The 12,758-nt window shown below is 35.2% G+C and overlaps 1 protein-coding gene across 3 annotated transcripts in view; it reads right to left on the bottom strand.

Moving 5' to 3' along the window:
• The window catches only part of PTPN9 (protein tyrosine phosphatase, non-receptor type 9), a 67,836-nt gene that overhangs the window by 13,599 nt on the left and 41,479 nt on the right, over window positions 1-12,758 (bottom strand). For 2 of the 3 annotated variants that reach the window (XM_025040337.1, XM_025040338.1), the window contains exons 6-9: window positions 11,414-11,617; window positions 9,566-9,676; window positions 7,482-7,810; window positions 1,524-1,617 (exon numbers count right to left, since the gene is read on the bottom strand). In XM_025040337.1, coding sequence (XP_024896105.1) covers window positions 1,524-1,617; window positions 7,482-7,810; window positions 9,566-9,676; window positions 11,414-11,617 — 738 coding nt within the window. The remainder of the gene's footprint in view (window positions 1-1,523; window positions 1,618-7,481; window positions 7,811-9,565; window positions 9,677-11,413; window positions 11,618-12,758) is intronic. The other variant, XM_006922600.3, reaches the window with a different exon arrangement.

The following is a 12,758-nucleotide window of genomic DNA, read 5'->3' as shown; positions in this document are numbered from 1 at the left end:
ACTTCTCAAAAGAAACTATGCAAGACAGAAGGGCTTGGCACAAAATGTTCGATGTGATGAAAACCCAGGATCTACAACCAAGAATAATTTATCCAGCAAAGTTATCATTTAGAGTCGAAGAAGAGATAAAGAGCTTCCCAGACAAAAATAAGCTAAAGGAATTTATCAACACCAAGCCGGTATCACAGGAAATGTTGGAGGGACTTCTTTAAGAAGAAAAAACATGTAACAAAATATCAATAAAGTATGGTAATAAGTACACTCCTATCAACAAGTATCTCAAATGAAAAAGAATTAGGTGCTTCAACAACCAAAAGATTGAGTAGAAGAAAATGAGACCCCTACATATGCTGCCTACAAGCGACTCACTTCAGATCAAAAGACACACACAGACTAAAAGGAAGGGGATGGAAAAAGATATTGCTTTGATGGACCCAGAGAGTATTGCACTAAATGAAAAAAGTCAGATAGAGAAAGATAAATATAGCATGATTTCACGTACATGTGGAATCTAAAGAACAAAATAACAACAACAAAAACGGAAATAAATTCATAGATATGGAGAATATTTTGAGGTATACTAGATGGCAAGGGGGTTAGGGGAGACGGTGAAAAAGGGTAAAGGGATTAAGTACAAATGGATCTTTAAAAAATAGATATGGAGATATAAAGTTTAGCATAAAGAAAATAATTAATAATGTTGTAATAAATATGTAAAGGGGGAAAAGGAGTACTAGATTTAATGGGGTGATCTCTTTGAGTTATATAGATTTCTAATCACTATGCTGTACAACTAAAAGTAATATATTATTGTATGCCAACTATAATTGAAAAAAACCTCATAGAATTTTACAACGTAAATACGAGCAACTAATTGTCTATTATATTTCAATAAAGCCAGAAAAAAAAGACCAAGTTACAGAGAAAAAAAAAGTAGATCAAATGAAGAAAAAAAAGCACTGATGTTAAATGTTTGAATAACATTTTCACTAAATATCTATACTAATATATGTGATTTTTAATATAGTTATGAGCAAATATATTAAATAATAAAATCATTTGATAATTTCATCTCTATTTCTAGATATTTATGTATACACTACTTTTTAATTTTTTTTCAGATCTTCTAAATGGAAAAATCAGAGATCACTTATAATCAGAGTTGCCTTGTATTGATGCACATACATTTACCGATACGATGAATGATATGACTATGATTTTACAGCTAAGGAGTTAAAGAAGAAATAACTGAACATATATCAGGTACCTACAATATATCAGACCTTGTGCTATCAGCATTTACAGAAAGTATTTCAAGTAATCGCCATTTAGTACTGTGAGATGGGCATATCCTTAAGGACTTGCCTATGGTGAAAGGCTAGTATGCAGCAAAATTAAAACTCAAACCTTATCTTTCTGGCTTAGAATCCATGTTCATTCTACTATAGTATTATTAAGCTTCACTTTATAAGAAGCTTAAACTTCCCTCAGTGTTCCTGAACAGATGGCATTTATCTGTCTACCTGAGTATGGCCACTTCGTTTTGTCAGCTTCACTCTAGTTTGGTCCAGGCAGGGTACATCCCCATAGCGATTCTTCTCTAGGTTTCCTGGAGACCTGAAGAAAATGAAACAAAGAAGTTAAAACAAAAAATAAGTGGGGGCAGTATGTATGTTATGTATAAAGTCTGGCAGTGCAAAGGCAGATGTCAATTACTATTGTGGGTGGGTATATAGAGCTTTTCATTATTTAGTCTATATAATTCTATATCATTTAATATTTTTAATTATAAGTATGTATTACTATGGAAATAAAGATATTTCCATTCAAAAGAGAAAAAGAGAAATAAAGGTACAGCACCAAAAAAAATCTAGCTGCAAATAAAATTTTCTACTACTCATTTCCCAACAGATGTTCAAAATCTCTTAAGTTCCAGTTTAACATGATAGGCTGACAACGTGTTTGATGCCACTCCATCCAGCAGTCTCATTAAAATCAATAAAGGAACTATCACTACAAATCCAAAAAGTGACAGCAGAGATATAAGCAGACAAAGAGATTTATACCCGCTTTGGCAGAGTGAAAACAGATGGCAAGATTTTGGCTGACTTGGCCAACTACAGAAAGCTAGAACCCATAGAGGTATCTACAGAGAGCTATAATGACTCACCCTCAGAACTCCCACACCCTGGGAGGCAAGGTGGGGCACAGGGCTAAAAACAGAGGTATAAAAGAAAATCTGAATGACAGACAGAATCTCTTGCTCTCTGCTCCCTGTCCTATCCTGTCTTATACTCATATTCAGGCATATCTTGCCCTACCAGGCAAGATAGTGGAGACTTCCTCTCTAGAGAAAGTGAATAGCCATACGTAAAAGAATTCTGTCATTTGGAAACACCAACAACAAGCTAGCTGATCATTTTAATTTGAAGTTCACCCATGCTAATCTTGCTTCCAAGCAACTTTTAAGAACCCCATTCCTAAATGTAAACAAACAGCCAAAGATCTCCAGATAATTAAGGAAAGCCTGTAACACAAAACAGAATCAATAAGAGAAAATGAGTTCAAAAAAGCCTATAATAACCTGCACACATGAAAAAAGAATAGGATGCTATGAAAAAAGAAGAGAAGAAAAGCTCTTGGAAATATAAAATGATATCTAAAATAAGAATTTTGATAGAAAAGACGAGAACTTTGAGGAAATTTCCAAACTATAAATCAAGAAGTCAAAGTGATGAAAAATATGAAAAATTTAAGAAAATAAGAGAATCATTCTAGACAAGGGTCAGCAAACTTCAGCTTAGCTATGCGTTTTTATAAATAAAAGTTTTATTTTAACACAGCCAAGCCCATCAGCTTAGTACTGTCTGTTGCTGCTTTTGCACCATAATGGCAGAGTTGAGTACTTGCAACAAAGACTATAAAGGCCCACACGCCTAAAATATTTATTAGCTTGCCTTTCTTAAAGTTTGTCAATCCCTGTTCTAGGAGGTCTAACCAAAATAATAGGATTGTCCCAGAGAAAGAAATGACATAATACAAGGAAAGAAAAAAAAAAATGTAAAAAAGTCCTAGAACTGAAGAACACAACCCTTCAAAGTAAAAGAATCTATCAAGCACCTGATAAAATTAATGATAAAAAGGACCCATACCAAGGCACATCATTGTGAAATTTTAAAATCCTCAAAGAAAAAAACATCATTTACAAAGACTTGAGAAAGAATAAGAATAGCATCAAACTAGTAGCATTGCTAATAATTAGAAAATCACTGCTTTAACAATTCTTAGGTAAAATTATTTCCAACCTAGAATCCTATCTTCTAATGAAACAGAATATACATAAAGAAGATAGGGGGTCCAGGAAACGAGAGCCAATAAAGGAAAGTGGGGAGGGGAAACTGCAGGGCAAAAGCTGATGAGCAAGTCTAGACAACAACCAATCACAGTTTAGACTGGAGCAAAGAATCCAAAAAGTTCCAGAGTGAGGTCTACAGGGAAAAAAATAAAACCTGCTGATTAGCTGATATATTTGACCACTTGGAAAATGATAGCGTAAAATAAATCTGACTAAGCATAAAAAAAAATAAGCTTAGGTAAATAGATAACTAAAAGCAAATTTAAAAAATGAAGTCACTAACTCCTGAATGAAAAAATGGAATTGATAAGATTTAAAATATTTGATTATTTCACAGAAGCCCACTTAGCTCTGTAGTAAAAACATTTACAGGCATGATAATGTAAACACTGACTACTGATTAATAAAAAATTGTGACATTTTGAAAAAACGGTCAAAAGGGAACTGGAAATAGAGTACAAGAGCTAAATGCTTACCTACCATAAAAATCAATAAAAGTATTATAAACATTTTATTTAGACATACAGAAGATATACCGAAAGAAAGCTACAAGAGTTGAAAACGGATATGGAACTGAGGTTTAGGCAAGAGATTGCTGTTTATTTTGTCATTGCTTTTTTCTTTGGTAGTACTTAGTTTTGAAAAATGTATTTGCAAGCTAAGAAGGGTGGGGCCTGGTTAGTACTTGGATTGGAGACCACCTAGGAAGACCAGATGCTGTAGGCATAAAAAAGAAAAAAGAAAAAAAAAAAAGAAAAATTTTTTGCATATATATTGATTAAAAGCAAAAGAAAATTACAAAGACCACTGACATAAAATAATATTCTATATTGTTTATGGGTACAAATGTATATGTAACAGTATAAACTAAATGGACTGGAAAGAAATATGCCCTATTCAAACTAGTGGGTGCTTATGGGAGTGAGAACTGGGAGTGAGGATTAGAAGGCATTTCGACTTTATAAGAAACTCTTTCTTTCATATAATATGAAGCAAATACGACAAAATATTGAGCATTGTCAGTATCAGTTCTGGTGATGGGAACATAGTTGTCTGTCATGTTATACTCTGTACTTTTCCATATTTTAAAAAGTCCCTCTTTCAACACAAACAAACCCAGCTAACATTTTACAAAGTTTGATGGAGGAAGGATACTCTTTTCAACAAACGGTGCTGGAGCAATTACATATCCATAGACAAAACACAAAAACAAAACAAAACAAACTCAACCTAAAAATACCGCCTTATACAAAAATTAACTGATCACAGACTTAAATGTAAAACATAAAACTATAAAACTTTTAAAAAAGAAAAAACAGGAGAAAGTCTCTGAAATCTAGAGTTAGGCAAAGTGTTCTCAGACTTGATGCCAAGGGCATGATCCATAAAAGGAAAAAACCTGAGTAAATGGACTTCATCAAAAAAAAAAACTTTTGCTCTGCAAGAGACCCTGTTAAGAGGATGGAAAGACAAGCTATAGATTGGAAGAAAATATTCACAAACCATGTATCCAACAAAGAATCAATAGCTAGAATATATAAAGAACTCTCAATAGTTTTTTAAAAATCCAAATAAAAAATAGGCAGAAGATATGAAAACGCATTTTACAAAGAGGATATACAGATGGAAATAAGCTCATTGAAAGATGTTTAACATCATTAGCAATTAGGGAAATGTAAATTAAAAATGTAAATTAAAACACAATGGGATCTCATTACACAACTACCAGAACAGCTAAAATAAAAAACTGTGACATCAAATGCTGGTGAGGTTGCAAAGAAAATGAGTCACTCATACATTGTTGGCAGGTAAGTAGAATGGTACAAGCACTCTGGAAAACAGTTTCTCATAAAACTAAACAAATTGCCATATGACCTAGCAGTTGCACACTTGGACGTTCATCTCAGAAAAATGTAAACTTATGTTTACACAAAACCTAGACACAAACATTCATAGCAGCTTTGCTTATAATAGAAACTGGAAACACAGATGTCCTTCAACGGTGAATGGTTAAACAAACAAAATACTACTCAACAATAAAAAGGAATGAATTCTTGAAAAATATGACAACTTAGGTGAATCTCTAGTGAATTATAGTAAGTGAAAAAAGGCAATCCCAAAGGTTATATATAGTATGATTCCATTTATATAATACCATTCTGAAAATGACAAAATTATAGTAATGAAGAATGGATTAGTGGTTGTAGCAGTTAAGGATAAGGAGGGGTGGGATGGAGGTATGTGGTAATGGAATTCTGTATCTTTTCCTGTGGTGATGAATACACAAACCTAAATATATGATAGAAATTGCATGGAACTAAATACATACACACACAGGGAAAATCTAAACAAGACTGGCAGATTGTATCAGTCAAGATCTGGTTGTGATATATTGTTATACTTTTAGAAGATGTTACCATGGGAAAACTGTGGAAAGGGTACAGGTGATCTCTCTGTATTATTTCTAACTGCATGTGAATCTATAATTATCTCCTAATAAAAAGTTAAATTAAAAAAAAATCTTTTTAAAAAATGGTGTAGGGAGAAGATAAAAGGAGAGAAAGTCTCTTGGTTCAAGGGCATCCTGTACAACAGTGAGTACTTTGATATCTATTTCATAAGTTTAATAAAGCTAGAATTCCAAGGGAGTTTGTTCTGTATAAGTAGTTCTAAGACAGAAGCCTGGAGCTGATGAGGATTCTGGGTTCTAGCTCCTGACGTGGCTCATTCATTCAGTAAAGAGGGAAGATTAGGAAGTCCTTCCATAGGACTGGAATGTGTTCTCTAATTATAACATGATAGCTGGTTTGGGTGATGCCAAGAAGACAATTCAAACCTGCTTTTTTAATGGGAGAAAGGGGGGACGTGGTAGAAATGACATCTCAAGGATCGCACAGCAGAAGCACCTAGAGCAAGTTAGGAAATCCCAAAGATAAGTGTACATCCTCTTGGAGCAGTCCAGAGCGCCTTCTTGTTCCATAACCCTTCCTTGATTCAAAACTACAGGGGTAAAAAACTGGTTGGAAAAAATACTGGATGCATGTAGGGGTCTTAAGCTGAGAGAGAAGAAACAAGGCTGTGTGGGAGAAAAAGATATTCTCCCTATTTGATGGTCTGCTCTTTTTCTTTTCTGACTTTCCTTTGCATTCTTCATCTGCTTATTGATATTTTTCTCAGTTGTTTCTCTCTCACTTCCCTTACCTGTTTCCTAACTCATTTCTCTCTTTCCTTTTACTAAAAGGTTCTCTCCCTGCATCTTCTTTACAGCACACTGAATTAGCTGGACAGGAATTACAAGATAGAAGAGGTACTCGCAGAATCATGGATTCCTAAAACATTTAAGCTACAGAAGAAGGTATCAGAGTCTAACATCACAGGAAAAACTGAGGTGCAGAGAAGGAAAATAACTTGTGTAAGTCACAGAGGGGATTTTTGGATAAGCTGGAACTTGAGCCTGGGACCCACTGGGACAGCTTTCCTAATTTTCAACAGACAGAGCTCAACTTGGAGAGAAAGAATTGTCTGCTGCTGCCAATGAAAGCATAGTAATATAAATCAGAGCATCAGTAAGAAATATCTACACTCTATTGCCAACAATAGTTATCAAGTAGCTATGAACCAGTTATAAACTAACCAGGTGGTTTTGTGATATAATTTAGGTTCAATGAAAATCCCATGAGGCTAATTCCTAAGAGGCAGCTTTTCTTTATTACTATGAATTACTTTGAAAGTACCGGCACCCCTTCCTCAGAAAGTAATGTTATACTATAAATGCTTTAGAGAGAAACTGCCCAAATGAAAAGACCAGAGATCACAATGAGGACGGGAATAGAAAGCCTACATTTTTGTTTTTTTCCTAAAACACCTGCATTTCAGGAAAATGTCAAAAAATGTGTCCATTATTATAGGGTTCCCCTTGTGGTACCAAAGACTGTCAGATATTTCAGAGCATAGCATATTGGTAAAAAGCACCAAAGTAGGAGGTGACTCTTTCTGGAGGACAGAAACCGGTATCTAAGTGAGAGTGATGTTCCATAACATAGAGTCTCTGTTAAAGAGGTGTGGAAGGAGCTGTTGCCAGCACATGCCAGAAGCATCTTGGTTGGCTCAAACCTTTCCTACTTACATGGAACAGTGGAAAGTGCCAACAGGGTTCTCACGACGGATGTCTTCATACTCCTCATATATCCCCTGCTTTTGCCTGGTGCTAACATAATCCATCAACTCTTGGATGGTCATGGCCTGGGGACCTGGAACATGTACTGAGTCCCAGTCTAAGGCAGGAGGGAGGGAGAACAGGATGATCTCATCGAAGGGATCCGGGTGGCCGTTCACCTGGGGTAGGAACTGGAAATTCCAAGTGGCGAGGTCAACTTTGACGTACCCACCCAGGTTTTCTGGAAGGCACTCCCTGGGCAGGTGCTGAGTGACCTCAGATGTCTTTAATATCTGAATCTGGAAGGCCAAAAAGAACCATGTGAGTATGTGGGGGAAAGAAAGGCAAATAGTAAAGATAAAGAACAAATGTGCTTATATTAGGTTTGGAGAAGGGGATGAGATTTGCATGAAATACTTGGTATACTTGTAAAAGTAGACTACTTCATCTGCCTGGGGTTGACATCCTATGAATTTTCCAGACAAAGGTTTGACTTTGTATCAAATTCAGTCCTGGAAGTAGGGGCTTTGTTATATACCTTCTGAAAGGAAGGTATAGTGATCAACGGTTTTATACTGTTAATAAGACTTCCCAGTTCAATTTGACACACGTATTTGCCTTGTGACAACCAAGAATGTGAAGGTAGTGGTTATTTTTGTCAACTAAGCCTGTGCTTTACTCATAGCTTGGTATGATAGGCTTCTATGAAAGTAAGACAAGACCAGGCACTCAAACCAGGGTAGCCCAGGAAGAACGCTAGAGAAGTCATTGTAGTACTAAATTCTGCTCTCTGCTGAGCCACAGCCATACTGAACCAAATTAGTCTAGTTGGTTGTCCTTGGCATCTGTGTGGAATGAGGATGCTGATCTCTCTTGCTGTTGCCTCTTCCTGGAATGCTCTCTTTTCTCCTCAGCCTCTTCAAGGACAGCTTATAGTTCATGAAATCTGTCTGCCAGAGGCAATGTTCTCCCCCATCCTCCTGCAGAGCCACAGTCCTCTGCACTTGTCTGAGTCTGTGTCCCCTATCAGGACTGAGACTTGCTCCAGGGTAAGGATGGTCTCACTCAACTTTTCATTCCCAGGGCTAAGAGCATGGACTATAAAAGTGTTCAATATTTTGAATGTATACACACATTTATACTTGTATATAAAAGTGCAAGAATTTGCCTAAGGAGTCCTCTCACAGAGTTATCTTGGGAAAGATCTCTTCAACTGAGTCACCATATCCCTCAGTAGTTCCACAGAACCACACATCTTCAGTTTCCCCTCTCCAACCCAAGTCATCTCAGCTATAAAGACCTGCATTGTTATTATTCATATAACCTCATAATCCTATACTACAAAAATCTCTGATAATATTTCACAACAACTTTATTATTTTATCCTATTATGTCGATGTTTCATATGCCCTTTCTTTCAAGGGTGAGAATGAATGGGTAAATGAGTGAAATCATAATCTTTCAGTCCTGGAACACTCAGGGGATGACAATAGAATTAAGAAAATTTTAGACAACACTTCTGTGTTGTAAGGAAGTTAGGAAGCAATGAGCTATTTTAAAAGAAAACGCCAGGAATGTAAGTAGAAAAATAGTGAGAGACTCTCTGCCACCTTGGTGGTTGAAGGGACTGAATAGTATTTCCAGTTGAACAAATTGAAATACCAGTTCAACTAATGCAGTTATTTAGCCATTGTTAAATATTAAAGGCCTGTATAGAACTAGGCTAAATTTTGGAACAGTAGCCACTGCTAAGTTACCTATGGGACACAATCCTTCAGTACTATCATTATGCAAAGTGCCATGGAGGTGGAGTGCCAGATATAAACTATGTCCAGTTCCTAACATCAAGGAACTTGTAGTACAGTGGGAGAGGCAGCTTGTACTGAGCGAGAAAAGAATAAAGCAGAGACCACAAGTGAATATACTAACAAAAGCAGAAAGTGTTCTAGGAGATAAGACAGGAGGATTTTTTTGAAGGTAAAAAATTAATTGGCAAGTTTCAACAGTATGGGATTCTATCCACCTCCAAATAAAATAAAGCTAGGTTGCCTTACCCTCTCCCGAACTTTGTCCTTCAGGAGGAGGCTGATGATGGAATAGGGCACTCGGAACCATATGGGTGCTCCCACAATCAGCACTTTCTTCAAACGAGCTGGAAATGCTCCCTGTGGAGAACACATATGAGTATTTCAACATACCGGTTAGTTACTTACAAAGGAGCACCCAGAAGACTGGCAGCTGATTTCTCAAAAGAAACTATGCAGGACAGAAGATCTAGGCACAAAATATTCGACGTGATGAAAATCCAGGATCTACAACCAAGAATAATTTATCCAGCAAAGCTATCATTCAGAGTTGAAGAACAGATAAAAGAGGTTCGAAATGTTGGAGGACTTCTTTAAGAAGAAAAAACATGTATCAAAAACAGGAATAAAGAATGGTAATAACTACATTCCTATCAACAAGTACCTCAAATGGAAAAGAATTAAATGCTCCAACCAAAAGATAGAGTGGCTGAATGGATAAGAAAACAACACCCCTACATATGCTGCCTACAAGCGACTCACTTCAGCTCAAAAGACACACACAGACTAAAAGGAAGGGGATGGAAAAAGATATTGCCTTGATGGACCTAGAGGGTATTGCACTAAATGAAAAAAATCAGATAGAGAAAGACAAATGTCGCATAATTTCATGTACATGAGGAATCTAAAGAACAAAATAAACAACAACAACAAAAGTGGGAATAAACTCATAGATACAGAGAATATTTAGAAGATATTAGATGGGAAGGGGGTTGGAGGGTGAGGAAAAAAAAGCAAAGGGATTAAGAGGTACAAATGGATAGTTGCAGAATAGACAAGGCAATGTAGAGTGTAGCATGGGGAAGATGGTTAATAATGTAATAAATATGTAAGGGGAAAGAAGGGTACTAGATTTAGTGGGGTGACCGCTTTGCAAGTTATGTGGATCTCTGATTACTAGGTTGTACAACTGAAACTGGTATATTATTGTATGCCAACTATAATTGAAAAGAACTCATTGAATTGTACAATGTAAATATGAACAACTAATTGTCTATTATATTTCAATAAAGCCGGGAAAAATTTTTTAAAAATAATCATAAAAATGTGCTAAAGCTCATTCATAATTTAAAGAACACCAAATAAATTCATAAATATGATTAAAATCCAAATAATGATGTTGATGAGGCTGGTAAAAAATATGTTGATAGGAGTGTAAATTTGAACTAAGTTTTTAAAAGGTTATTTGGCAATATTTATCAAAATTTTAAATGTATGTATATACTCTTTGACTCTACAAATTCACTTACAGAAATTTACTCTGAGGAAGAGATTGGTCAAATATACAAGAATATATGTAAAACGATGCTCACTGAAGCTTTTATAAATGACAAAAAAATGGCATATACCTCATTTTTTCTGCTTTGTATAGACATAAAAAGGAATACTCTGCAACCATTAAAAAAAGTGAGGAATAAAATAAGTAAGAGCTATATGTATTAACACAGAAAGATGATAAAGATACACTGTTAAGTAAAAACTAGCAAGTTACAACCACTGGATATAATATAACTCCATATTTGTAAGGAAAAAAATATCATAAATTATCCTCATCCTGTATGTGTATACATACATATATACATTTTAAAAGCCTGAACATATGTACCCCAAGCTCTTTATAATGATAATCTCCAAGGGAGAGAATTATAAGTAGTATCTTAGTTCTGTCACTTAATAGACTGTATTACCATTGTTAAGTTTTTAAGTTCTCCAGGACTAAGTTTCTAGATCTGTAAAATGGAGATAGTAATAGTAACAGCCATCATACCTCATAGTAATGATGTCAGGATTAAATGTTTTAAAGTAGTGGTCCCCAACCTTTTTGGCACCAGGGACCGGTGCTCCTAGGAGAATCTGACACCTGATGATCTGAAGTGGAGCTGAGGCGGTGATGCTAGTGCTGGGTGCAGAATGGGGAGGCTTCGCTCCCTTGCCCAGCCTGCCGCTCACCTCCTGCTGTGCGGCCCAGTTCCTAACAGGCCAAGGACCTGTACCTGTCCGTGACCTGGGGGTTGGAATCCCCTGTTTTAAAGCATGAAAAGCATTCAGTAAGTGTTAATAATTATTACATTATAAGTGTCTGCATTAATGAATTTTTTTAAATCTACGTATTTTAGCTATGTGTTTCAGCCATGCATTTCCTAATCAGAATATAAATAAAGATTTACCCTTCAGGGGATGAATTCCACATTGTCTGGTTTAAATGTTCATCTAAATAATTATACAGTTAAGAATCCATATGATGGCAACTAAAATACAAGTTATGACATTTCAAATTTAAACCAGAATTTAATCCTAAGATATTTACCAAGATGGGGAAAATCTACTCAGAGCAATTTAAAAAGTCAAAGATTATTGTTTTTATTCTAGTGCCATATTTTGATCTAAATCCTCATCACACTTACTGCTGGAAATTAATTAATACTAAATAGATATCTGAAGTGTGAAACCATGCATTAAAGATAAACTTCTATTTACAACTTTCATGAGAATGAGGTTGGTAGAGGATTATATTTAAAGTTTTATCTGTTCCCAGCAGCTAAGTCAATAATAAGATGATGATATAGGTTCTAAAGCAACAGGACTTCATTTCAGCCTTTTTGAATTCATACAGTAAAAACAAAACATTTACAGTACTTCATTATTTTGAACCAAATGAAGGACACACAAAAAACAAGAACATTTGAAAAAAATATACAACTGAACATTTGAAAAAATATACAACTTTGTTATTGCTTAAAGGAGTTTGAATGAACAAACAAAAAAGAAGGTATCATTTTAGAATTTCTAAATTCAAAAGCAGAGAAAAATTATATAGAGTGCAGTATGGGGACGGTTCAAAGAAACAGATAATCATACTTGTTGGTAACAATGTAAATTTTTTTCCCACTTTTATGGAGGGTAACTTAGTGATGTATAAGAGAGATATAAGAATATTTATAATCTTTATCCAACGAATCCAAGTCTTAGAAGTACCTTCTTAAAAAGAGTAAAAGCTAAAATGATCATGACAGCATTATTTAAATCTAAAAACAACTTGAATAATACAGAAAGACAGTTAGATGCTTAATTAAATTGTCTATAATATTTTACCTTACCAAGTTATTGTGACTTTGTTAAAACTCACAGTTTAAATTGTGGAAAGGAGAAACTATTTAATATG

The sequence above is a fragment of the Pteropus alecto genome, unplaced genomic scaffold, assembly GCF_000325575.1.
Source record: "Pteropus alecto unplaced genomic scaffold, ASM32557v1 scaffold38, whole genome shotgun sequence".
Lineage (NCBI taxonomy): Eukaryota > Metazoa > Chordata > Mammalia > Chiroptera > Pteropodidae > Pteropus > Pteropus alecto.
The sequence above is the reverse complement of the archived record's forward strand: the minus strand, read 5'-3'. Positions and strand labels throughout refer to the sequence as shown.